This window comes from Coregonus lavaretus (assembly GCF_964263955.1).
Source record: "Coregonus lavaretus genome assembly, contig: HAP1_SCAFFOLD_473, whole genome shotgun sequence".
NCBI classification, from domain to species: domain Eukaryota; kingdom Metazoa; phylum Chordata; class Actinopteri; order Salmoniformes; family Salmonidae; genus Coregonus; species Coregonus lavaretus.
The window spans coordinates 116594-143262 of NW_028164230.1; the positions used below are offsets into that span (position 1 = coordinate 116594).

A 26669-nucleotide genomic window follows, 5' to 3' on the forward strand; every position below is an offset into this window, starting at 1 on the left:
GCTGGAGAGGAAGTGGGGAACCCAGAGGAGCTGGAGAGGTAGTGGGGAGCTGGAGAGGTAGTGGGGAACCCAGAGGAGTTGGAGAGGTAGTGGGGTACCCAGAGGAGCTGGAGAGGAAGTGGGGAGGCCAGAGGAGCTGGAGAGGTAGTGGGGAGCTGGAGAGGTAGTGGGGAGCTGGAGAGGTAGTGGGGAACACAGAGGAGCTGGAGAGGTAGTGGGGAGCTGGAGAGGTAGTGGGGAACCTAGAGGAGCTGGAGAGGTAGTGGGGAGCTGGAGAGGTAGTGGGGAACCCAGAGGAGCTGGAGAGGTAGTGGGGAACACAGAGGAGCTGGAGAGGTAGTGGGGAACCCAGAGGAGCTGGAGAGGTAGTGGGGAGCTGGAGAGGTAGTGGGGAACCTAGAGGAGCTGGAGAGGTAGTGGGGAGCTGGAGAGGTAGTGGGGAACCCAGAGGAGTTGGAGAGGTAGTGGGGAACCCAGAGGAGCTGGAGAGGAAGTGGGGAGGCCAGAGGAGCTGGAGAGGTAGTGGGGAGGCCAGGGGAGCTGAAGAGGTAGTGGGGAGGCCAGAGGAGCTGGAAAGGTAGTGGGGAACCCAGAGGAGCTGGAGAGGTAGTGGGGAACCCAGAGGAGCTGGAGAGGAAGTGGGAAGCTGGAGAGGAAGTGGGGAGCTGGAGAGGAAGTGGGGAACCCAGAGGAGCTGGAAAGGAAGTGGGGAGCTGGAGAGGAAGTGGGGAGCTGGAGAGGAAGTGGGGAACCCAGAGGAGCTGGAGAGGAAGTGGGGAGCTGTAGAGGAAGTGGGGAACCCAGAGGAGCTGGAGAGGTAGTGGGGAACCCAGAGGAGCTGGAGAGGTAGTGGGGAGCTGGAGAGGTAGTGGGGAACCTAGAGGAGCTGGAGAGGTAGTGGGGAGCTGGAGAGGTAGTGGGGAACCCAGAGGAGTTGGAGAGGTAGTGGGGAACCCAGAGGAGCTGGAGAGGAAGTGGGGAGGCCAGAGGAGCTGGAGAGGTAGTGGGGAGGCCAGGGGAGCTGGAGAGGTAGTGGGGAGGCCAGAGGAGCTGGAAAGGTAGTGGGGAACCCAGAGGAGCTGGAGAGGTAGTGGGGAACCAAGAGGAGCTGGAGAGGAAGTGGGAAGCTGGAGAGGAAGTGGGGAGCTGGAGAGGAAGTGGGGAACCCAGAGGAGCTGGAAGGGTAATGGGGAGCTGGAGAGGTAGTGGGGAGCTGGAGAGGAAGTGGGGAGCTGGAGAGGTAGTGGGGAACCCAGAGGAGCTGGAGAGGTAGTGGGGAACACAGAGGAGCTGGAGAGGTAGTGGGGAACCCAGAGGAGCTGGAGAGGTAGTGGGGAGCTGGAGAGGTAGTGGGGAACCTAGAGGAGCTGGAGAGGTAGTGGGGAGCTGGAGAGGTAGTGGGGAGGCCAGAGGAGTTGGAGAGGTAGTGGGGAACCCAGAGGAGCTGGAGAGGTAGTGGGGAACCCAGAGGAGCTGGAGAGGTAGTGGGGAACACAGAGGAGCTGGAGAGGTAGTGGGGAGCTGGAGAGGTAGTGGGGAGCTGGAGAGGTAGTGGGGAACCCAGAGGAGCTGGAGAGGTAGTGGGGAGCTGGAGAGGTAGTGGGGAACCTAGAGGAGCTGGAGAGGTAGTGGGGAGCTGGAGAGGTAGTGGGGAGCTGGAGAGGTAGTGGGGAGCTGGAGAGGTAGTGGGGAGCTGGAGAGGTAGTGGGGAGCTGGAGAGGTAGTGGGGAGCTGGAGAGGTAGTGGGGAACCCAGAGGAGCTGGAGAGGTAGTGGGGAACACAGAGGAGCTGGAGAGGTAGTGGGGAACCCAGAGGAGCTGGAGAGGTAGTGGGGAGCTGGAGAGGTAGTGGGGAACCCAGAGGAGTTGGAGAGGTAGTGGGGAACCCAGAGGAGCTGGAGAGGTAGTGGGGAGCTGGAGAGGTAGTGGGGAACCTAGAGGAGCTGGAGAGGTAGTGGGGAACCCAGAGGAGCTGGAGAGGTAGTGGGGAGCTGGAGAGGTAGTGGGGAACCCAGAGGAGCTGGAGAGGTAGTGGGGAGCTGGAGAGGTAGTGGGGAGCTGGAGAGGTAGTGGGGAGCTGGAGAGGTAGTGGGGAACACAGAGGAGCTGGAGAGGTAGTGGGGAGCTGGAGAGGTAGTGGGGAGCTGGAGAGGTAGTGGTGAACCCAGAGGAGCTGGAGAGGTAGTGGGGAGCTGTAGAGGAAGTAGGGAGCTGGAGAGGTAGTGGGGAACCCAGAGGAGCTGGAGAGGTAGTGGGGAACCCAGAGGAGCTGGAGAGGAAGTGGGGAGCTGGAGAGGTAGTGGGGAGCTGGAGAGGTAGTGGGGAACCTAGAGGAGCTGGAGAGGTAGTGGGGAACACAGAGGAGCTGGAGAGGTAGTGGGGAACCCAGAGGAGCTGGAGAGGTAGTGGGGAGCTGGAGAGGTAGTGGGGAACCCAGAGGAGTTGGAGAGGTAGTGGGGAACCCAGAGGAGCTGGAGAGGTAGTGGGGAGCTGGAGAGGTAGTGGGGAACCTAGAGGAGCTGGAGAGGTAGTGGGGAACCCAGAGGAGCTGGAGAGGTAGTGGGGAGCTGGAGAGGTAGTGGGGAACCCAGAGGAGCTGGAGAGGTAGTGGGGAGCTGGAGAGGTAGTGGGGAGCTGGAGAGGTAGTGGGGAACACAGAGGAGCTGGAGAGGTAGTGGGGAGCTGGAGAGGTAGTGGGGAGCTGGAGAGGTAGTGGTGAACCCAGAGGAGCTGGAGAGGTAGTGGGGAGCTGTAGAGGAAGTAGGGAGCTGGAGAGGTAGTGGGGAACCCAGAGGAGCTGGAGAGGTAGTGGGGAACCCAGAGGAGCTGGAGAGGAAGTGGGGAGCTGGAGAGGTAGTGGGGAACCTAGAGGAGCTGGAGAGGTAGTGGGGAGCTGGAGAGGTAGTGGGGAACCCAGAGGAGTTGGAGAGGTAGTGGGGAACCCAGAGGAGCTGGAGAGGAAGTGGGGAGGCCAGAGGAGCTGGAGAGGTAGTGGGGAGCTGGAGAGGTAGTGGGGAGCTGGAGAGGTAGTGGGGAACACAGAGGAGCTGGAGAGGTAGTGGGGAACCCAGAGGACCTGGAGAGGTAGTGGGGAGCTGGAGAGGTAGTGGGGAACCTAGAGGAGCTGGAGAGGTAGTGGGGAGCTGGAGAGGTAGTGGGGAACCCAGAGGAGCTGGAGAGGTAGTGGGGAACACAGAGGAGCTGGAGAGGTAGTGGGGAACCCAGAGGAGCTGGAGAGGTAGTGGGGAGCTGGAGAGGTAGTGGGGAACCCAGAGGAGTTGGAGAGGTAGTGCTGAACCCAGAGGAGCTGGAGAGGTAGTGGGGAGCTGGAGAGGTAGTGGGGAACCTAGAGGAGCTGGAGAGGTAGTGGGGAGCTGGAGAGGTAGTGGGGAACCCAGAGGAGTTGGAGAGGTAGTGGGGAACCCAGAGGAGCTGGAGAGGAAGTGGGGAGGCCAGAGGAGCTGGAGAGGTAGTGGGGAGGCCAGGGGAGCTGGAGAGGTAGTGGGGAGGCCAGAGGAGCTGGAAAGGTAGTGGGGAACCCAGAGGAGCTGGAGAGGTAGTGGGGAACCCAGAGGAGCTGGAGAGGAAGTGGGAAGCTGGAGAGGAAGTGGGGAGCTGGAGAGGAAGTGGGGAACCCAGAGGAGCTGGAAAGGAAGTGGGGAGCTGGAGAGGAAGTGGGGAGCTGGAGAGGAAGTGGGGAACCCAGAGGAGCTGGAGAGGAAGTGGGGAGCTGTAGAGGAAGTGGGGAACCCAGAGGAGCTGGAGAGGTAGTGGGGAACCCAGAGGAGCTGGAGAGGTAGTGGGGAGCTGGAGAGGTAGTGGGGAACCTAGAGGAGCTGGAGAGGTAGTGGGGAGCTGGAGAGGTAGTGGGGAACCCAGAGGAGTTGGAGAGGTAGTGGGGAACCCAGAGGAGCTGGAGAGGAAGTGGGGAGGCCAGAGGAGCTGGAGAGGTAGTGGGGAGGCCAGGGGAGCTGGAGAGGTAGTGGGGAGGCCAGAGGAGCTGGAAAGGTAGTGGGGAACCCAGAGGAGCTGGAGAGGTAGTGGGGAACCAAGAGGAGCTGGAGAGGAAGTGGGAAGCTGGAGAGGAAGTGGGGAGCTGGAGAGGAAGTGGGGAACCCAGAGGAGCTGGAAAGGAAGTGGGGAGCTGGAGAGGAAGTGGGGAGCTGGAGAGGAAGTGGGGAACCCAGAGGAGCTGGAGAGGAAGTGGGAAGCTGGAGAGGAAGTGGGGAGCTGGAGAGGAAGTGGGGAACCCAGAGGAGCTGGAAAGGAAGTGGGGAGGTGGAGAGGAAGTGGGGAGCTGGAGAGGAAGTGGGGAACCCAGAGGAGCTGGAGAGGAAGTGGGGAGCTGTAGAGGAAGTGGGGAACCCAGAGGAGCTGGAGAGGTAGTGGGGAACCCAGAGGAGCTGGAGAGGTAGTGGGGAACCCAGAGGAGCTGGAGAGGAAGTGGGGAGCTGGAGAGGAAGTGGGGAACCCAGAGGAGCTGGAGAGGAAGTGGGGAGCTGGAGAGGAAGTGGGGAACCCAGAGGAGCTGGAGAGGTAGTGGGGAACCCAGAGGAGCTGGACCCAGAAGAGCTGGAGAGGAAGTGGGGAACCCAGAGGAGCTGGAGAGGAAGTGGGGAACCCAGAGGAGCTGGACCCAGAGGAGCTGGAGAGGAAGTGGGGAGCTGGAGAGGAAGTGGGGAACCAAGAGGAGCTGGAGAGGAAGTGGGGAGCTGTAGAGGAAGTGGGGAACCCAGAGGAGCTGGAGAGGTAGTGGGGAACCCAGAGGAGCTGGACCCAGAGGAGCTGGAGAGGAAGTGGGGAGCTGGAGAGGAAGTGGGGAACCCAGAGGAGCTGGAGAGGAAGTGGGGAGCTGGAGAGGAAGTGGGGAACCCAGAGGAGCTGGAGAGGTAGTGGGGAACCCAGAGGAGCTGGACCCAGAAGAGCTGGAGAGGAAGTGGGGAACCCAGAGGAGCTGGAGAGGAAGTGGTGAACCCAGAGGAGAGGAAGTGGGGAGCTGGAGAGGAAGTGGGGAGCTGGAGAGGAAGTGGGGAACCCAGAGGAGCTGGAGAGGTAGTGGGGAACCCAGAGGAGCTGGAGAGGTAGTGGGGAGCTGGAGAGGAAGTTTTACACATTATACACTGTCTCTACCACCTCTCTCTCTCTACCTCAGTGGCATTAAGAAACATTATACCACCTCTCTCTCTACCTCAGTGGCATTAAAAAACATTATACCACCTCTCTCTCTACCTCAGTGGCATTAATAAACATTATACCACCTCTCTCTCTACCTCAGTGTCATTAAGAAACATTATACCACCTCTCTCTCTCTACCTCAGTGGCATTAAGAAACATTATACCACCTCTCTCTCTACCTCAGTGGCATTAATAAACAGTATACCACCTCTCTCTCTCTACCTCAGTGGCATTAAGAAACATTATACCACCTCTCAGAGGAGCTGGAGAGGTAGTGGGGAGCTGGAGGGTAACCCAGAGGAGCTGGAGAGGTAGTGGGGAGCTGAAGGGTAACCCAGAGGAGCTGGAGAGGTAGTGGGGAGCTGAAGGGTAACCCAGAGGAGCTGGAGAGGTAGTGGGGAACCCAGAGGAGCTGGAGAGGTAGTGGGGAACCCAGAGGAGCTGGAGAGGTAGTGGGGAGCTGGAGAGGTAGTGGGGAACCCAGAGGAGCTGGAGAGGTAGTGGGGAACCCAGAGGAGCTGGAGAGGTAGTGGGGAACCCAGAGGAGCTGGAGAGGTAGTGGGGAACCCAGAGGAGCTGGACCCAGAGGAGCTGGAGAGGTAGTGGGGAGCTGGAGAGGTAGTGGGGAGCTGGAGAGGTAGTGGGGAACACAGAGGAGCTGGAGAGGTAGTGGGGAACCCAGAGGAGCTGGAGAGGTAGTGGGGAGCTGGAGAGGTAGTGGGGAACCCAGAGGAGCTGGAGAGGTAGTGGGGAGCTGGAGAGGTAGTGGGGAACCCAGATGAGTTGGAGAGGTAGTGGGGAACCCAGAGGAGCTGGAGAGGAAGTGGGGAGGCCAGAGGAGCTGGAGAGGTAGTGGGGAACCCAGAGGAGCTGGAGAGGTAGTGGGGAACCCAGAGGAGCTGGAGAGGAAGTGGGAAGCTGGAGAGGAAGTGGGGAGCTGGAGAGGAAGTGGGGAACCCAGAGGAGCTGGAAAGGAAGTGGGGAGCTGGAGAGGAAGTGGGGAGCTGGAGAGGAAGTGGGGAACCCAGAGGAGCTGGAGAGGAAGTGGGGAGCTGTAGAGGAAGTGGGGAACCCAGAGGAGCTGGAGAGGTAGTGGGGAACCCAGAGGAAATGGAGAGGAAGTGGGGAGCTGGAGAGGAAGTGGGGAACCCAGAGGAGCTGGAGAGGTAGTGGGGAGCTGGAGAGGTAGTGGGGAACCCAGAGGAGTTGGAGAGGTAGTGGGGAACCCAGAGGAGCTGGAGAGGTAGTGGGGAGCTGGAGAGGTAGTGGGGAGCTGGAGAGGTAGTGGGGAACACAGAGGAGCTGGAGAGGTAGTGGGGAGCTGGAGAGGTAGTGGGGAACCTAGAGGAGCTGGAGAGGTAGTGGGGAGCTGGAGAGGTAGTGGGGAACCCAGAGGCGTTGGAGAGGTAGTGGGGAACCCAGAGGAGCTGGAGAGGAAGTGGGGAGGCCAGAGGAGCTGGAGAGGTAGTGGGGAGGCCAGGGGAGCTGGAGAGGTAGTGGGGAACCCAGAGGAGCTGGAGAGGTAGTGGGGAACCCAGAGGAGCTGGAGAGGTAGTGGGGAGCTGGAGAGGTAGTGGGGAACCTAGAGGAGCTGGAGAGGTAGTGGGGAGCTGGAGAGGTAGTGGGGAACGCAGAGGAGCTGGAGAGGTAGTGGGGAACACAGAGGAGCTGGAGAGGTAGTGGGGAACCCAGAGGAGCTGGAGAGGTAGTGGGGAGCTGGAGAGGTAGTGGGGAACCTAGAGGAGCTGGAGAGGTAGTGGGGAGCTGGAGAGGTAGTGGGGAACCCAGAGGAGCTGGAGAGGTAGTGGGGAGCTGGAGAGGTAGTGGGGAACCCAGAGGAGTTGGAGAGGTAGTGGGGAACCCAGAGGAGCTGGAGAGGAAGTGGGGAGGCCAGAGGAGCTGGAGAGGTAGTGGGGAGGCCAGGGGAGCTGGAGAGGTAGTGGGGAGGCCAGAGGAGCTGGAAAGGTAGTGGGGAACCCAGAGGAGCTGGAGAGGTAGTGGGGAACCCAGAGGAACTGGAGAGGAAGTGGGAAGCTGGAGAGGAAGTGGGGAGCTGGAGAGGAAGTGGGGAACCCAGAGGAGCTGGAAAGGAAGTGGGGAGCTGGAGAGGAAGTGGGGAGCTGGAGAGGAAGTGGGGAACCCAGACGAGCTGGAGAGGAAGTGGGGAGCTGTAGAGGAAGTGGGGAACCCAGAGGAGCTGGAGAGGTAGTGGGGAACCCAGAGGAGCTGGAGAGGAAGTGGGGAGCTGGAGAGGAAGTGGGGAACCCAGAGGAGCTGGAGAGGTAGTGGGGAGCTGGAGAGGTAGTGGGGAACCCAGAGGAGTTGGAGAGGTAGTGGGGAACCCAGAGGAGCTGGAGAGGAAGTGGGGAGGCCAGAGGAGCTGGAGAGGTAGTGGGGAGCTGGAGAGGTAGTGGGGAGCTGGAGAGGTAGTGGGGAACACAGAGGAGCTGGAGAGGTAGTGGGGAACCCAGAGGAGCTGGAGAGGTAGTGGGGAACACAGAGGAGCTGGAGAGGTAGTGGGGAACCCAGAGGAGCTGGAGAGGTAGTGGGGAGCTGGAGAGGTAGTGGGGAACCTAGAGGAGCTGGAGAGGTAGTGGGGAGCTGGAGAGGTAGTGGGGAACCCAGAGGAGCTGGAGAGGTAGTGGGGAGCTGGAGAGGTAGTGGGGAACCCAGAGGAGCTGGAGAGGTAGTGGGGAGCTGGAGAGGTAGTGGGGAACCCAGAGGAGCTGGAGAGGTAGTGGGGAGCTGGAGAGGTAGTGGGGAACCCAGAGGAGTTGGAGAGGTAGTGGGGAACCCAGAGGAGCTGGAGAGGAAGTGGGGAGGCCAGAGGAGCTGGAGAGGTAGTGGGGAGGCCAGGGGAGCTGGAGAGGTAGTGGGGAGGCCAGAGGAGCTGGAAAGGTAGTGGGGAACCCAGAGGAGCTGGAGAGGTAGTGGGGAACCCAGAGGAGCTGGAGAGGAAGTGGGAAGCTGGAGAGGAAGTGGGGAGCTGGAGAGGAAGTGGGGAACCCAGAGGAGCTGGAAAGGAAGTGGGGAGCTGGAGAGGAAGTGGGGAGCTGGAGAGGAAGTGGGGAACCCAGAGGAGCTGGAGAGGAAGTGGGGAGCTGTAGAGGAAGTGGGGAACCCAGAGGAGCTGGAGAGGTAGTGGGGAACCCAGAGGAGCTGGAGAGGTAGTGGGGAACCCAGAGGAGCTGGAGAGGAAGTGGGGAGCTGGAGAGGAAGTGGGGAAACCAGAGGAGCTGGAGAGGAAGTGGGGAGCTGGAGAGGAAGTGGGGAACCCAGAGGAGCTGGAGAGGTAGTCTGGAACCCAGAGGAGCTGGACCCAGAAGAGCTGGAGAGGAAGTGGGGAACCCAGAGGAGCTGGAGAGGTAGTGGGGAACCCAGAGGAGCTGGACCCAGAGGAGCTGGAGAGGAAGTGGGGAGCTGGAGAGGAATTGGGGAACCCAGAGGAGCTGGAGAGGAAGTGGGGAGCTGGAGAGGAAGTGGGGAACCCAGAGGAGCTGGAGAGGTAGTGGGGAACCCAGAGGAGCTGGACCCAGAAGAGCTGGAGAGGAAGTGGGGAACCCAGAGGAGCTGGAGAGGAAGTGGGGAACCCAGAGGAGAGGAAGTGGGGAGCTGGAGAGGAAGTGGGGAGCTGGAGAGGAAGTGGGGAACCCAGAGGAGCTGGAGAGGTAGTGGGGAACCCAGAGGAGCTGGAGAGGTAGTGGGGAGCTGTAGAGGAAGTGGGGAACCCAGAGGAGCTGGAGAGGTAGTGGGGAACCCAGAGGAGCTGGAGAGGTAGTGGGGAACCCAGAGGAGCTGGAGAGGAAGTGGGGAGCTGGAGAGGAAGTGGGGAACCCAGAGGAGCTGGAGAGGAAGTGGGGAGCTGGAGAGGAAGTGGGGAACCCAGAGGAGCTGGAGAGGTAGTCTGGAACCCAGAGGAGCTGGACCCAGAAGAGCTGGAGAGGAAGTGGGGAACCCAGAGGAGCTGGAGAGGTAGTGGGGAACCCAGAGGAGCTGGACCCAGAGGAGCTGGAGAGGAAGTGGGGAGCTGGAGAGGAATTGGGGAACCCAGAGGAGCTGGAGAGGAAGTGGGGAGCTGGAGAGGAAGTGGGGAACCCAGAGGAGCTGGAGAGGTAGTGGGGAACCCAGAGGAGCTGGACCCAGAAGAGCTGGAGAGGAAGTGGGGAACCCAGAGGAGCTGGAGAGGAAGTGGGGAACCCAGAGGAGAGGAAGTGGGGAGCTGGAGAGGAAGTGGGGAGCTGGAGAGGAAGTGGGGAACCCAGAGGAGCTGGAGAGGAAGTGGGGAGCTGTAGAGGAAGTGGGGAACCCAGAGGAGCTGGAGAGGTAGTGGGGAACACAGAGGAGCTGGAGAGGTAGTGGGGAACCCAGAGGAGCTGGAGAGGTAGTGGGGAGCTGGAGAGGAAGTTTTACACATTATACACTGTCTCTACCACCTCTCTCTCTCTACCTCAGTGGCATTAAGAAACATTATACCACCTCTCTCTCTACCTCAGTGGCATTAAGAAACATTATATCACCTCTCTCTCTACCTCAGTGGCATTAATAAACATTATACCACCTCTCTCTCTACCTCAGTGGCATTAAGAAACATTATACCACCTCTCTCTCTCTACCTCAGTGGCATTAAGAAACATTATACCACCTCTCTCTCTACCTCAGTGGCATTAATAAACAGTATACCACCTCTCTCTCTCTACCTCAGTGGCATTAAGAAACATTATACCACCTCTCAGAGGAGCTGGAGAGGTAGTGGGGAGCTGGAGGGTAACCCAGAGGAGCTGGAGAGGTAGTGGGGAGCTGAAGGGTAACCCAGAGGAGCTGGAGAGGTAGTGGGGAGCTGAAGGGTAACCCAGAGGAGCTGGAGAGGTAGTGGGGAACCCAGAGGAGCTGGAGAGGTAGTGGGGAGCTGGAGAGGTAGTGGGGAACCCAGAGGAGCTGGAGAGGTAGTGGGGAACCCAGAGGAGCTGGAGAGGTAGTGGGGAACCCAGAGGAGCTGGACCCAGAGGAGCTGGAGAGGTAGTGGGGAGCTGGAGAGGTAGTGGGGAGCTGGAGAGGTAGTGGGGAACACAGAGGAGCTGGAGAGGTAGTGGGGAACCCAGAGGAGCTGGAGAGGTAGTGGGGAGCTGGAGAGGTAGTGGGGAACCCAGAGGAGCTGGAGAGGTAGTGGGGAGCTGGAGAGGTAGTGGGGAACCCAGATGAGTTGGAGAGGTAGTGGGGAACCCAGAGGAGCTGGAGAGGAAGTGGGGAGGCCAGAGGAGCTGGAGAGGTAGTGGGGAGGCCAGGGGAGCTGGAGAGGTAGTGGGGAGGCCAGAGGAGCTGGAAAGGTAGTGGGGAACCCAGAGGAGCTGGAGAGGTAGTGGGGAACCCAGAGGAGCTGGAGAGGAAGTGGGAAGCTGGAGAGGAAGTGGGGAGCTGGAGAGGAAGTGGGGAACCCAGAGGAGCTGGAAAGGAAGTGGGGAGCTGGAGAGGAAGTGGGGAACCCAGAGGAGCTGGAGAGGAAGTGGGGAGCTGTAGAGGAAGTGGGGAACCCAGAGGAGCTGGAGAGGTAGTGGGGAACCCAGAGGAGCTGGAGAGGAAGTGGGGAGCTGGAGAGGAAGTGGGGAACCCAGAGGAGCTGGAGAGGTAGTGGGGAGCTGGAGAGGTAGTGGGGAACCCAGAGGAGTTGGAGAGGTAGTGGGGAACCCAGAGGAGCTGGAGAGGAAGTGGGGAGGCCAGAGGAGCTGGAGAGGTAGTGGGGAGCTGGAGAGGTAGTGGGGAGCTGGAGAGGTAGTGGGGAACACAGAGGAGCTGGAGAGGTAGTGGGGAGCTGGAGAGGTAGTGGGGAGCTGAAGGGTAACCCAGAGGAGCTGGAGAGGTAGTGGGGAGCTGAAGGGTAACCCAGAGGAGCTGGAGAGGTAGTGGGGAGCTGAAGGGTAACCCAGAGGAGCTGGAGAGGTAGTGTGGAGCTGGAGGGTAACCCAGAGGAGCTGGAGAGGTAGTGGGGAGCTGGAGGGTAACCCAGAGGAGCTGGAGAGGTAGTGGGGAGCTGGAGGGTAACCCAGAGGAGCTGGAGAGGTAGTGGGGAGCTGAAGGGTAACCCAGAGGAGCTGGAGAGGTAGTGGGGAGCTGAAGGGTAACCCAGAGGAGCTGGAGAGGTAGTGGGGAGCTGAAGGGTAACCCAGAGGAGCTGGAGAGGAAGTGGGGAGGCATGTCTGATGTGTTGTGATTTCTCTCCCCTCTCTTTCACCATATCTACCTCACTGTAAAATGATTTATAACCCTCTCTTTCACCATATCTACCTCAATGTATAATGATTTATAACCCTCTCTTTCACCATATCTACCTCACTGTAAAATGATTTATAACCCTCTCTTTCACCATATCTACCTCAATGTAGAGTGATTCAAACCCTCTCTTTCACCATATCTACCTCACTGTAGAATGATTTCTCTCCCCTCTGCAGGCTACGCGCCCGTAACAGGCATGTGCCACCCGGTCCGGAGCTGCACGCTGAACCATGAGGATGGATTCTCCTCTGCCTTCGTTGTCGCCCACGAGACCGGACATGTGTAAATTCGGATTATCTTATTCCTGTGTGTGTCTGTGTGTGTGTCTGTGTGTATGTACAGTTGAAGTCGGAAGTTTACATACACTTAGTGTTACGAACCCCATGGCTCTAAACGTCTAGGGTGGATGGACATGAGACCCGTAACATAAATTATGCAAATTAGGAGTGTGGCATGGAGCAGTGAGAACAAATGTGACACAACAACCATGAACTACCGTCAAACACAAATGGTTTATTTCAGAACACACGGTAAGGGTTTGGGAAAAAGGGCTGAGCAGGACCCAAGAAATGAAACAATAGTGTAAAACCCCCTAAACTGATCTAGCCTGCCTGAAGAACCGCTAGGCTACTGCTAGTCATACAAAAGTACAGTGGGTGGTCCGCTCAGGTCTAACTAGTGTTTTTAGACAGATTTCTTCCTACGGGTAATGTACGCCCAAGGGCAACTAGCTTAAACTCCCCTTTTCCCAGAAACACACAAAGCTACCAAACAGGGTAATCAGCAATTAAGTAGTACACAATACACAGGACACCACAGTATCCGCACTCACATAACAAAACAGTAGTCTAACAGAATTTACCAATCATAATAAACAGCAACTTAGTGAGTAACCAAAAACAGGACACCACCGTGTCCATACTCACAAACGGAAATATTCTCTCTCTCTCTCTCAACAAACACAAGACTGGTTTTTATACAATGGGATGTGTGATTGAACAAACGAGTAACAGGTGGTGCAATGCACAGGAATGTTCACTGATTGGTCCAATCAGCAGACACCTCAACGACCACCAATCAGGAACATACAGGACACCTGTGAATAGGGCAGAAGGAGAGAAACACACAAAAACACAGGATACCTGTATCCGTAACACTCCCACCCTTAAAAGAGCAAACCACAATGGTTTGCGACACACGTACTATCACAACACCCAAATTCACAAATCATCCTATCGGGATAACAAAAAAAAAACCTAGATCATTACACACGAGACAAAGCATCTGCCAACACATTCTCCAACCCCTTTTTGTGGCGGATCTCCAAATTATAATTTTGCACGACAAGTGCCCAACGCATAAGGCGTTGGTTCTGGTTGTACATCCGGTGGAGAAAAACTAAGGGGTTATGGTCAGTATCTCTGGACTGTCTACCTGAGTGACGGGTCTGGTGTGGTATGTCTTCAACATGTTAACGTGGCACACACGAGATTGGCGTTTTCTATCAGGAGTCTGTATCACGTAGTCAGTTTCACTTAGTTTCTTTTCAATGACATAAGGACCAGAGAAACGTGCTGACAATGACGCTCCTGGCACAGGCAACAATACAAGAACTCGGTCACCTGGCTGCAGTGAACGAGAAACAGCCTGTGTGTCATAGTGTCGTTTCATCCGTTTCTGTGAGGAAGACAGCGCTTCCTTTGCTATAGCACAGGCAGCATGTAGGCGCTCACGAAAGCGACTAACGTAGTCCAACACATTTTCTTTCACACACAACTCTTGTGACACAAAAACTGATCCTTAAGGACTTTCATAGGTCCTCTCATGGTGTGTCCAAACACCAGTTCAGCTGGGCTGAACCCTAGGGATTCCTGTACTGTCTCACGGACAGCAAACAACACTAGAGGAACTCCCTCATCCCACTCTTTCTCAGATTCCAAGCAATATTTACGGAGCATAGACTTCAGGGTCTGATGCCAACGTTCAAGCGCACCCTGAGACTCTGGGTGATACGCGCTTGACACACGGTGTGTAACTGACAAGGACTTTAACACTTGTTTGAAAAGTTTAGAAAGGAAATTCGTACCCTGATCAGTTTGTATCACCTTAGGTAACCCAAAAGTTGAGAAGAATTTGATCAACGCTTTACTCACCACCGGAGCAGTAATCCTTCGCAGAGGAATGGCCTCTGGGTACCTGGTGGCCACACACATAATTGTTAACATAAACTGGTTACCAGATTTTGTTTTTGGTAATGGTCCAACACAATCAACCATCACATGTTCGAAGGGTTCACCTATGGCCGGTATGGGACAAAGAGGCGCGGGGGAAATAACCTGGTTCGGTTTCCCAACTACTTGACAGGTGTGGCAAGTCCGACAGAACTGAGCCACATCTTGTTTTAAGCCAGGCCAAAAGAAATGTCGCAAAACACGATCATAAGTCTTGGTGACTCCCAGATGTCCGGACCACTGGTGATCATGAGCGAGGGATAAAACATTTTGTCGAAAGGCTGTAGGAATCACTATTTGGTAAACAGCATTCCAATCTTCGCCAGCGTCAACATGGGATGTCCATTTACGCATGAGGAGATTACCATCAATGAAATATGCCATGTTTTTCTTCTTTAGCTCGTCCTCTGAGACAACACTAGAAAAACATTTAGCCAGGCTAATGTCAACCTTGGTTAGCGATCAGCTGCTCACGAGTAACTGGTAACTGTATTGCCTCAGCAACAAGTTCCACATCCTTCTTCCTTTCTCTGGGCTGTTGGTCAGACTGCACCAGCTTACCAGAGGTAGTACCCGAACTATCCTCTGGGTCACACTCTCTGAATAGAATCGTGTTCGACAAATCTATCACTTCACCCACTTGTCGTGCTTGAGCACGTGTGACAGCACAAGCGGGGAATACATCTGGATAACCCTGTGCCAGCTCCTCGGAGAGAGACTGGTCACTTTTATCCAATACCTCCAATATGGGTATTACCTTTCCTCCGGCAATATCGTTGCCCATTATAAATGTCACACCTTTTACTGGCAACATAGGACGTACGCCAACTCTGAACAATCCACTGACTAACTCAGAGTGTACGTTCACAAAGTGCAATGGCACTGGGACGAAACCCATTTCAATTCCTTGTACTAACACACTGGAACCACAATATGTATTATTAGACAAGGGCAACACATCAGATAGTATGAACGACTGCGCCGCACCAGTATCTCTGAGGATTCTAACTGGACGCTGAGACGCTTCGTCATCTGATATAGAAACAAACCCCTCAAAAATGAACGGTTCATAACTGTGATCTGGGACAGGGACTTTCAAACCACATTCACTATGAGGCCTCTGTCTTGATTCCGGCCTTACAACCGTACGAATCAGCCCAACACCCGTTGGCAGCCTGGCGTGCTGAGGCATCCCCGGTTTGCGTTTTAGCAGAAAGCAATCATTAACCATATGTCCCACCTTATGACAATAGAAACAGTGACGCACATCTTTTGGGCGTGCTGGATGTACTGCTGGTCGACTAGGACTAAAAGTTAGCAACTCCGCAGCCCTGCTCTCCGTACGAGCCGAAAACACGCTCTTATGCGTCAACACAAACTCGTCTGCCAATACAGACGCTTCCGACAGTGAGGATACTTTCTGTTCGTTCAGATAAACTACAATGCGTTCCGGTAAGCAATTTTTAAACTCTTCTAACAAGATTAACTCCCGTAGAGAGTTAAAATCAGTTACCTTACTAGCACTGTGCCATTTGTCAAACAGATTTCCTTTGTCTCTAGCAAACTCCACATTAAGTCATTAAAACTCGATTTTCAACCACTCCAAAAATGTCTTGTTAAAAAACTATTGTTTTGGCAAGTCGCTTAGGACATCTACTTTGTACATGACACAAGTAATTTTTCCAACAATTGTTTACAGACAGATTATTTCACTTATAATTTACTGTATCACAATTCCAGTGGGTCAGAAGTTTACATACACTAAGTTGACTGTGCCTTTTAACAGCTTGGAAAATTCCAGAAAATGATGTAATGGCTTTAGAAGCTTCTGATAGGCTAATTGACATCATTGGAGTCAATTGAAGGTGTAGCTGTGGATGTATTTCAAGCCCTACCTTCAAACTCAGTACCTCTTTGCTTGACATCATGGGAAAATCTAAAGAAATCAGCCAAGACCTAAAAAAAAAATGGTAGACCTCCACAAGTCTGGTTCATCCTTGAGAACAATTTCCAAACGCCTGAAGGTACCAAGTTCATCTGTACAAACAATAGTACGCAAGTATAAACACCATGGGACCACGCAGCCGTCATACTGCTCAGGAAGGAGACGCGTTCTGTCTCCTAGAGATGAACGTACTTTGGTGCAAATCAATCCCAGAACAACAGCAAAGGACCTTGTTTCCTCCAGCATTTTCACAGGTACAAAAGTATCTATATCCACAGTAAAACAAGTCCTATATCGACATAACCTGAAAGGCCGCTCAGCAAGGAAGAAGCTACTGCTCCAAAACCGCCATAAAAAAGCCAGACTACGGTTTGCAACTACACATGGGGACAAAGATCGTACTTTTTGGAGAAATGTCCTCTGGTCTGATGAAACAAAAATAGAACTGTTTGGCCATAATGGCCATCGTTATGTTTGGAGGAAAAAGGGGGGCTTGCAAGCCGAAGAACACCATCCCAACCGTGAAGCACGAGGGTGGCAGCATCATGCTGTGGGGGTGCTTTGCTGCAGGAGGGACCGATGCACTTCAGAAAATAGATTGCATCATCAGGAAGGAAAATTATGTGGATATAATGAAGCAACATCTCAAGACATCAGTCAGGAAGTTAAAGCTTGGTCGCAAATGGGTCTTCCAAATGGACAATGACTCCAAGCATACTTCCAAAGTTGTGGCAAAATGGCTTAAGGACAACAAAGTCAAGGTTTTGGAGTGGCCATCACAAAGCCCTGACCTCAATCCTATAAAACATTTGTGGGCAGAACTGAAAAAGCGTGTGCGAGTAAGGAGGCCTACAAACCTGACTCAGTTACACCAGCTCTGTCAGGAGGAATGGGCCAAAATTCACCCAATTTATTGTGGGAAGCTTGTGGAAGGCCACCTGAAACGTTTTACCCAAGTTAATCAATATAAAGGCAATGCTACCAAATACTAATTAAGTGTATGTAAACTTCTGACCCACTGGGAATGTGATGAAAGACATAAAAGCTGAAATAAATCATTCTCTCTACTATTATTCTGACATTTCACATTCTTAAAATAAAGTGGTGATCCTAACTGACCTAAGACAAGGAATTTTTACTAGGATTAAATGTCAGGAATTGTGAAAAACTGAGTTGAAATGTATTTGGCTAAGGTGTATGTAAACTTCCGACTTCAACTGTATGTGTTGACACGGGGGCGGTTCAAGGTTGTTACATAGTGTTTCCCATAATCTATTCAGTGGGTTTGTGTTCAGTTGGCTCCTCTGTTATCTGCCTCAACCACCTTTCAGCTGCAGGTCCATCTATCCTACAGCCTCTCCTCCTTATTATACTCCATCATGTCCCACAGCTCAGAGACAGGTCCATCTATTCTACAGCCTCTCCTCCCTATTATACTACATCATGTCCCACAGCTCAGAGACAGGTCCATCTATTCTACAGCCTCTCCTCCTTATTATACTACATCATGTCCCACAGCTCAGAGACAGGTCCATCTATCCTACAGCCTCTCCTCCTTATTATACTACATCATGTCCCACAGCTCAGAGACAGGTCCATCTATCCTACAGCCTCTCCTCCTTATTATACTACATCATGTCCCACAGCTCAGAGACAGGTCCATCTATCCTACAGCCTCTCCTCCCTATTATACTACATCATGTCCCACAGCTCAGAGACAGGTCCATCTATTCTACAGCCTCTCCTCCCTATTATACTCCATCATGTCCCACAGCTCAGAGACAGGTCCATCTATCCTACAGCCTCTCCTCCCTATTATACTACATCATGTCCCACAGCTCAGAGACAGGTCCATCTATCCTACAGCCTCTCCTCCCTATTATACTACATCATGTCCCACAGCTCAGAGACAGGTCCATCTATTCTACAGCCTCTCCTCCCTATTATACTCCATCATGTCCCACAGCTCAGAGACAGGTCCATCTATTCTACAGCCTCTCCTCCCTATTATACTCCATCATGTCCCACAGCTCAGAGACAGGTCCATCTATTCTACAGCCTCTCCTCCTTATTATACTACATCATGTCCCACAGCTCAGAGACAGGTCCATCTATTCTACAGCCTCTCCTCCTTATTATACTACATCATGTCCTACAGCTCAGAGACAGGTCCATCTATTCTACAGCCTCTCCTCCTTATTATACTCCATCATGTCCCACAGCTCAGAGACAGGTCCATCTATCCTACAGCCTCTCCTCCCTATTATACTACATCATGTCCCACAGCTCAGAGACAGGTCCATCTATCCTACAGCCTCTCCTCCTTATTATACTACATCATGTCCTGCCCACAGCTCAGAGACAGGTCCATCTATCCTACAGCCTCTCCTCCTTATTATACTCCATCATGTCCCACAGCTCAGAGACAGGTCCATCTATTCTACAGCCTCTCCTCCTTATTATACTACATCATGTCCCACAGCTCAGAGACAGGTCCATCTATTCTACAGCCTCTCCTCCTTATTATACTACATCATGTCCCACAGCTCAGAGACAGGTCCATCTATTCTACAGCCTCTCCTCCTTATTATACTCCATCATGTCCCACAGCTCAGAGACAGGTCCATCTATTCTACAGCCTCTCCTCCTTATTATACTACATCATGTCCCACAGCTCAGAGACAGGTCCATCTATTCTACAGCCTCTCCTCCTTATTATACTACATCATGTCCCACAGCTCAGAGACAGGTCCATCTATCCTACAGCCTCTCCTCCTTATTATACTACATCATGTCCCACAGCTCAGAGACAGGTCCATCTATCCTACAGCCTCTCCTCCTTATTATACTCCATCATGTCCCACAGCTCAGAGACAGGTCCATCTATCCTACAGCCTCTCCTCCTTATTATACTACATCATGTCCCACAGCTCAGAGACAGGTCCATCTATTCTACAGCCTCTCCTCCCTATTATACTACATCATGTCCCACAGCTCAGAGACAGGTCCATCTATTCTACAGCCTCTCCTCCTTATTATACTCCATCATGTCCCACAGCTCAGAGACAGGTCCATCTATTCTACAGCCTCTCCTCCCTATTATACTACATCATGTCCCACAGCTCAGAGACAGGTCCATCTATCCTACAGCCTCTCCTCCTTATTATACTACATCATGTCCCACAGCTCAGAGACAGGTCCATCTATTCTACAGCCTCTCCTCCCTATTATACTACATCATGTCCCACAGCTCAGAGACAGGTCCATCTATTCTACAGCCTCTCCTCCCTATTATACTACATCATGTCCCACAGCTCAGAGACAGGTCCATCTATCCTACAGCCTCTCCTCCTTATTATACTACATCATGTCCCACAGCTCAGAGACAGGTCCATCTATTCTACAGCCTCTCCTCCTTATTATACTACATCATGTCCCACAGCTCAGAGACAGGTCCATCTATTCTACAGCCTCTCCTCCTTATTATACTACATCATGTCCCACAGCTCAGAGACAGGTCCATCTATCCTACAGCCTCTCCTCCTTATTATACTACATCATGTCCCACAGCTCAGAGACAGGTCCATCTATTCTACAGCCTCTCCTCCCTATTATACTCCATCATGTCCCACAGCTCAGAGACAGGTCCATCTATTCTACAGCCTCTCCTCCTTATTATACTACATCATGTCCCACAGCTCAGAGACAGGTCCATCTATTCTACAGCCTCTCCTCCCTATTATACTACATCATGTCCTTTCTCCTCCAGACTGACTTCAATCTGACATAACATCCTTATATCCTTAATATGATATCATTTAACATGTCTGAATAACAGCTGAATGACACAGATGATCACCATTCAGGCCATTCTACTGCTGTTCTTACTGATAGCGTCAGCATTTTGACGTGGTCATTTTTGGGCTTTCAGCTGAAATATAATTTGTTCCATTTTAGCTCCTGGTGTCAATTTTAGTTGTGAACTCTTAACTGAACACCAGGGACATTTGTCCCATTACTCTGTCAGGACTGTAGATTTCAGGGCAGGCCATAGGGAGGCTGGCCATAGGGAGGCTGGCCATAGGGAGGCTGGCCATAGGGAGGCTGGCCATAGGGAGGCTGTCAGCCACATAGACATATAATTAGGGCATACTCATCAGACCATAGCAAATAGACTGCCCCCTTATGGGTACACTGGGTACAGCCCAGATGATGGAAAGGTAGTGGGGAGCTGGATAGGTAGTGGGGAGCTGGAGAGGTAGTGGGGAGCTGGGTGGGGAGCTGGAGAGGTAGTGGGGAGCTGGAGAGGTAGTGGGGAGCTGGAGAGGTAGTGGGGAGCTGGAGAGGTAGTGGGGAGCTGGAGAGATAGTGGGGAGCTGGAAAGGTAGTGGGGAGCTGGATAGGAAGTGGGGAGGTAGTGGGGAGCTGGAGAGGTAGTGGGGAGCTGGAGAGTTAGTGGGGAGCTGGAGGGGAGCTGGAGAGGTAGTGGGGAGCTGGTGAGGTAGTGGGGAGCTGGAGAGGTAGTGGCGAGCTGAAGGGGAGCTGGAGAGGTAGTGGGGAGCTGGAGAGGTAATGGGCAGGCCGGAGGAGCTGGAGAGGTAGTGGGGAGCTGGAGAATAAGTGGGGAGCTGGAGAGTTAGTGGGGAGCTGGAGAGGTATTGGGGAGCTGGAGAGGTATTGGGGAGCTGGAGAGGTAGTGGGGAGCTGGAGAGTTAGTGGGCAGGCCGGAGGAGCTGGAGAGGTAGTGGGGAGCTGGAGAGTTAGTGGGGAGCTGGAGAGGTAGTGGGGAGCTGGAGAGGTAGTGGGGAGCTGGAGAGGTAGAGGGGAGCTGGAGAGGTAGTGGGGAGCTGGAGAGGTAGTGGGCAGGCCGGAGGAGCTGGAGAGGTAGTGGGGAGCTGGAGGAGCTGGAGAGGTAGTGGGGAGCTGGAGAGGTAGTGGGGAGCTGGAGATGAAGTGGGGAGGCCAGAGGAGCTGGAGAGTTAGTGGGGATCTGGAGATTTAGTGGGGATCTGGAGAGGTAGTGGGGAGCTGGAGAGGAAGTAGGGAGCTGGAGAGGTAGTGGGGAGCTGGAGAGGTAGAGGGGAGCTGGAGAGGAAGTGGGGAGCTGGAGAGGTAGTGGGGAGCTGGAGAGGTAGTGGGGAGCTGGAGAGGTAGTGGGGAGCTGGAGAGGTAGTGGGGAGCTGGAGAGGAAGTGGGGAGCTGGAGAGGTAGTGGGGAGCTGGAGAGTTAGTGGGCAGGCCGGAGGAGCTGGAGAGTTAGTGGGGAGCTGGAGAGTTAGTGGGGAGCTGGAGAGGTAGTGGGGAGCTGGAGAGGTAGTGGGGAGCTGGAGAGGTAGTGGGCAGGCCGGAGGAGCTGGAGAGGTAGTGGGGATCTGGAGAGGTAGTGGGGAGCTGGAGAGGTAGTGGGGAGCTGGAGAGGTAGTGGGGAGCTGGAGAGGTTGTGGGGAGCTGGATAGGTAGTGGGGATCTGGATAGGTAGTGGGGATCTGGAGAGGTAGTGGGGAGCTGGAGAGGTAGTGGGCAGGCCGGAGGAGCTGGAGAGAATAGTGGGGAGCTGGAGAGGTAGAGGGGAGCTGGAGAGGTAGTGGGGAGCTGGAGAGGTAGTGGGCAGGCCGGAGGAGCTGGAGAGGTAGTGGGGAGCTGGAGAGGTAGTGGGGAGCTGGAGAGGTAGTGGGGAGCTGGAGAGGTAGTGGGCAGGCCGGAGGAGCTGGAGAGGTAGTGGGGAGCTGGAGAGGTAGTGGGGAGCTGGAGAGTTAGTGGGCAGGCCGGAGGAGCTGGAGAGGTAGTGGGGAGCTGGAGAGGTAGTGGGGAGCTGGATTGGTAGTGGGGAGCTGGAGAGGTAGTGGGCAGGCCGGAGGAGCTGGAGAGGTAGTGGGGAGCTGGAGAGGTAGTGGGGAGGCCAGAGGAGCTGGAGAGGTAGTGGGGAGCTGGAGAGGTAGTGGGGAGCTGGAGAGGTAGTGGGGATCTTGAGAGGTATTGGGGAGGCCAGAGGAGCTGGAGAGGTAGTGGGGAGCTGGAGAGGTAGTGGGGAGCTGGAGAGGTAGTGGGGAGCTGGAGAGGTAGTGGGGAGCTGGAGAGGTAGTGGGGATCTGGTGATGTAGTGGGGATCTGGAGAGCTAGTGGGGAGCTGGAGAGGTAGTGGGGAGCTGGAGAGGTAGTGGGGAGCTGGAGAGGTAGTGGGGAGCTGGAGAGTTAGTGGGCAGGCCGGAGGAGCTGGAGAGGTAGTGGGGAGCTGGAGAGGTAGTGGGGAGCTGGAGAGGTAGTGGGGAGCTGGAGAGGTAGTGGGCAGGCCGGAGGAGCTGGAGAGGTAGTGGGGAGCTGGAGAGTTAGTGGGGAGGCCGGAGGAGCTGGAGAGGTAGTGGGGATCTGGAGAGTTAGTGGGGAGCTGGAGAGGTAGTGGGGAGCTGGAGAGGTAGTGGGGAGGCCGGAGGAGGTGGAGAGGTAGTGGGGAGCTGGAGAGTTAGTGGGGATCTGGAGAGTTAGTGGGGATCTGGAGAGGTAGTGGGGATCTGGAGAGGTAGTGGGGATCTGGAGAGGTAGTGGGGATCTGGAGAGGTAGTGGGGAGCTGGAGAGGTAGTGGGGAGCTGGAGAGGTAGTGGGGAGCTGGAGAGGTAGTGGGGATCTGGAGAGGTAATGGGGAGCTGGAGAGGTAGTGGGGATCTGGAGAGGTAGTGGGGAGCTGGAGAGGTAGTGGGGAGCTGGAGAGTTAGTGGGGAGCTGGAGAGGTAGAGGGGAGCTGGAGAGGTATTGGGGAGCTGGAGAGGTAGTGGGGAGCTGGAGAGTTAGTGGGCAGGCCGAAGGAGCTGGAGAGGTAGTGGGGAGCTGGAGAGTTAGTGGGGAGCTGGAGAGGTAGTGGGGAGCTGGAGAGGTAGTGGGGAACACAGAGGAGCTGGAGAGGTAGTGGGGAGCTGGAGAGTTAGTGGGGAGCTGGAGAGTTAGTGGGGAGCTGTAGAGGTAGTGGGGAGCTGGAGAGGTAGTGGGGAGCTGGAGAGGTAGTGGGGATCTGGAGAGGTAATGGGGAGCTGGAGAGGTAGTGGGGATCTGGAGAGGTAGTGGGGAGCTGGAGAGGTAGTGGGGAGCTGGAGAGTTAGTGGGGAGCTGGAGAGGTAGAGGGGAGCTGGAGAGGTAGTGGGGAGCTGAAGAGGTAGTGGGGAGCTGGAGAGGTAGTGGGCAGGCCGGAGGAGCTGGAGAGGTAGTGGGGAGCTGGAGAGGTAGTGGGGAGCTGGAGAGTTAGTGGGCAGGCCGGAGGAGCTGGAGAGGTAGTGGGGAGCTGGAGAGGTAGTGGGCAGGCCGGAGGAGCTGGATAGGTAGTCAGGATCTGGAGAGGTAGTGGGGAGCTGGAAAGGTAGTGGGGAGCTGGAGAGGTAGTGGGCAGGCCGGAGGAGCTGGAGAGGTAGTGGGGAGCTGGAGAGGTAGTGGGGAGCTGGAGAGGTAGTGGGGAGCTGGAGAGGTAGTGGGGAGGCCAGAGGAGCTGGAGAGGTAGTGGGGAGCTGGAGAGGTAGTGGGGAGCTGGAGAGTTAGTGGGCAGGCCGGAGGAGCTGGAGAGGTAGTGGGGAGCTGGAGAGGTAGTGGGGAGCTGGAGAGGTAGAGGGGAGCTGGAGAGGTAGTGGGGAGCTGGAGAGGTAGTGGGCAGGCCGGAGGAGCTGGAGAGGTAGTGGGGAGCTGGAGAGTTAGTGGGCAGGCCGGAGGAGCTGGAGAGGTAGTGGGGAGCTGGAGAGGTAGTGGGGAGCTGGAGATGAAGTGGGGAGGCCAGAGGAGCTGGAGAGTTAGTGGGGATCTGGAGAGTTAGTGGGGATCTGGAGAGGTAGTGGGGAGCTGGAGAGGAAGTAGGGAGCTGGAGATGTAGTGGGGAGCTGGAGAGGTAGAGGGGAGCTGGAGAGGAAGTGGGGAGCTGGAGAGGTAGTGGGGAGCTGGAGAGGTAGTGGGGAGCTGGAGATGAAGTGGGGAGGCCAGAGGAGCTGGAGAGTTAGTGGGGATCTGGAGAGTTAGTGGGGATCTGGAGAGGTAGTGGGGAGCTGGAGAGGAAGTAGGGAGCTGGAGAGGTAGTGGGGAGCTGGAGAGGTAGAGGGGAGCTGGAGAGGAAGTGGGGAGCTGGAGAGGTAGTGGGGAGCTGGAGAGGTAGTGGGGAGCTGGAGAGGTAGTGGGGAGCTGGAGAGGAAGTGGGGAGCTGGAGAGGTAGTGGGGAGCTGGAGAGTTAGTGGGCAGGCCGGAGGAGCTGGAGAGGTAGTAGGGAGCTGGAGAGGTAGTCGGGAGCTGGAGAGGTAGTGGGGAGCTGGAGAGGTAGTGGGCAGGCCGGAGGAGCTGGAGAGGTAGTGGGGAGCTGGAGAGTTAGTGGGGAGCTGGAGAGGTAGTGGGGAGCTGGAGAGGTAGTGTGGAGCTGGAGAGGTAGTGGGGAGCTGGAGAGGTAGTGGGGAGCTGGAGAGGTAGTGGGCAGGCCGGAGGAGCTGGAGAGGTAGTGGGGATCTGGAGAGTTAGTGGGGAGCTGGAGAGGTAGTGGGCAGGCCGGAGGAGCTGGAGAGGTAGTGGGGAGCTGGAGAGTTAGTGGGGAGCTGGAGAGGTAGTGGGGAGCTGGAGAGGTAGTGTGGAGCTGGAGAGGTAGTGGGGAGCTGGAGAGGTAGTGGGGAGCTGGAGAGGTAGTGGGCAGGCCGGAGGAGCTGGAGAGGTAGTGGGGATCTGGAGAGTTAGTGGGCAGGCCGGAGGAGCTGGAGAGGTAGTAGGGAGCTGGAGAGGTAGTGGGCAGGCCGGAGGAGCTGGAGAGGTAGTGGGGATCTGGAGAGTTAGTGGGCAGGCCGGAGGAGCTGGAGAGGTAGTGGGGAGCTGGAGAGGTAGTGGGCAGGCCGGAGGAGCTGGAGAGGTAGTGGGGAGCTGGAGAGATAGTGGGGAGCTGGAGAGGAAGTGGGGAGGCCAGAGGAGCTGGAGAGGTAGTGGGGAGCTGGAGAGTTAGTGGGGATCTGGAGAGGTAGTGGGGAGCTGGAGAGGTAGTGGGGAGCTGGAGAGGAAGTAGGGAGCTGGAGAGGTAGAGGGGAGCTGGAGAGGAAGTGGGGAGCTGGAGAGGTAGTGGGGAGCTGGAGAGGTAGTGGGGAGCTGGAGAGGTAGTGGGGAGCTGGAGAGGAAGTGGGGAGCTGGAGAGGTAGTGGGGAGCTGGAGAGTTAGTGGGCAGGCCGGAGGAGCTGGAGAGGTAGTAGGGAGCTGGAGAGGTAGTCGGGAGCTGGAGAGGTAGTGGGGAGCTGGAAAGGTAGTGGGCAGGCCGGAGGAGCTGGAGAGGTAGTGGGGAGCTGGAGAGTTAGTGGGGAGCTGGAGAGGTAGTGGGGAGCTGGAGAGGTAGTGTGGGGCTGGAGAGGTAGTGGGGAGCTGGAGAGGTAGTGGGGAGCTGGAGAGGTAGTGGGCAGGCCGGAGGAGCTGGAGAGGTAGTGGGGATCTGGAGAGTTAGTGGGGAGCTGGAGAGGTAGTGGGCAGGCCGGAGGAGCTGGAGAGGTAGTGGGGAGCTGGAGAGTTAGTGGGGAGCTGGAGAGGTAGTGGGGAGCTGGAGAGGTAGTGTGGAGCTGGAGAGGTAGTGGGGAGCTGGAGAGGTAGTGGGGAGCTGGAGAGGTAGTGGGCAGGCCGGAGGAGCTGGAGAGGTAGTGGGGATCTGGAGAGTTAGTGGGCAGGCCGGAGGAGCTGGAGAGGTAGTAGGGAGCTGGAGAGGTAGTGGGCAGGCCGGAGGAGCTGGAGAGGTAGTGGGGATCTGGAGAGTTAGTGGGCAGGCCGGAGGAGCTGGAGAGGTAGTGGGGAGCTGGAGAGGTAGTGGGCAGGCCGGAGGAGCTGGAGAGGTAGTGGGGAGCTGGAGAGATAGTGGGGAGCTGGAGAGGAAGTGGGGAGGCCAGAGGAGCTGGAGAGGTAGTGGGGAGCTGGAGAGGTAGTGGGGAGCTGGAGAGGTAGTGGGGAGCTGGAGAGGAAGTAGGGAGCTGGAGAGGTAGTGGGGAGCTGGAGAGGTAGTGGGGAGCTGGAAAGTTAGTTGGCAGGCCGGAGGAGCTGGAGAGGTAATGGGCAGCTGGAGAGTTAGTGGGGAGCTGGAGAGGTAGTGGGGAGCTGGAAAGATGGTAGTGGGGAGCTGGAGAGGTAGTGGGGAGCTGGAGAGGTAGTGGGGAGCTGGAGAGGTAGTGGGGAGCTGGAGAGTTAGTGGGCAGGCCGGAGGAGCTGGAGAGGTAGTGGGGAGCTGGAGAGGTAGTGGGCAGGCCGGAGGAGATGGAGAGGTAGTGGGGAGCTGGAGAGGTAGTGGGGAGCTGGAGAGGTAGTGGGGAGCTGGAGAGGTAGTGGGGATCTAGAGAGGTAGAGGGGAGCTGGAGAGGTAGTGGGGATCTGGAGAGGTAGTGGGGATCTGGAGAGGTAGTGGGGAGCTGGAGAGGTAGTGGGGAGCTGGAGAGGTAGTGGGGAGCTGGAGAGGTAGTGGGGAGCTGGAGAGGTTGTGGGGAGCTGGATAGGTAGTGGGGATCTGGAGAGGTAGTGGGGAGCTGGAGAGGTAGTGGGCAGGCCGGAGGAGCTGGAGAGAATAGTGGGGAGCTGGAGAGGTAGAGGGGAGCTGGAGAGGTAGTGGGGAGTTGGAGAGGTAGAGGGTAGCTGGAGAGGTAGTGGGGAGCTGGAGAGGTAGTGGGCAGGCCGGAGGAGCTGGAGAGGTAGTGGGGAGCTGGAGAGGTAGTGGGGAGCTGAAGAGGTAGTGGGGAGCTGGAGAGGTAGTGGGCAGGCCGGAGGAGCTGGAGAGGTAGTGGGGAGCTGGAGAGGTAGTGGGGAGCTGGAGAGTTAGTGGGGAGCTGGAGAGGTAGTGGGCAGGCCGGAGGAGCTGGATAGGTAGTCAGGATCTGGAGAGGTAGTGGGGAGCTGGAAAGGTAGTGGGGAGCTGGAGAGGTAGTGGGCAGGCCGGAGGAGCTGGAGAGGTAGTGGGGAGCTGGAGAGGTAGTGGGGAGCTGGAGAGGTAGTGGGGAGCTGGAGAGGTAGTGGGGAGGCCAGAGGAGCTGGAGAGGTAGTGGGGAGCTGGAGAGGTAGTGGGGAGCTGGAGAGGTAGTGGGGATCTTGAG

The 26669-nt window shown here is 55.9% G+C and overlaps 1 protein-coding gene across 1 annotated transcript in view; it reads left to right on the forward strand.

Annotated features, from left to right (window-relative positions):
• LOC311117303 (A disintegrin and metalloproteinase with thrombospondin motifs 3-like) overlaps positions 1-26669 on the forward strand; it is a gene marked incomplete at both ends in the record, with an annotated part of 289214 nt that overhangs the window by 92294 nt on the left and 170251 nt on the right. Inside the window, one exon of the mRNA XM_084192269.1 lies at positions 11619-11724. Coding sequence (XP_084048395.1) covers positions 11619-11724 — 106 coding nt within the window. The remainder of the gene's footprint in view (positions 1-11618; positions 11725-26669) is intronic.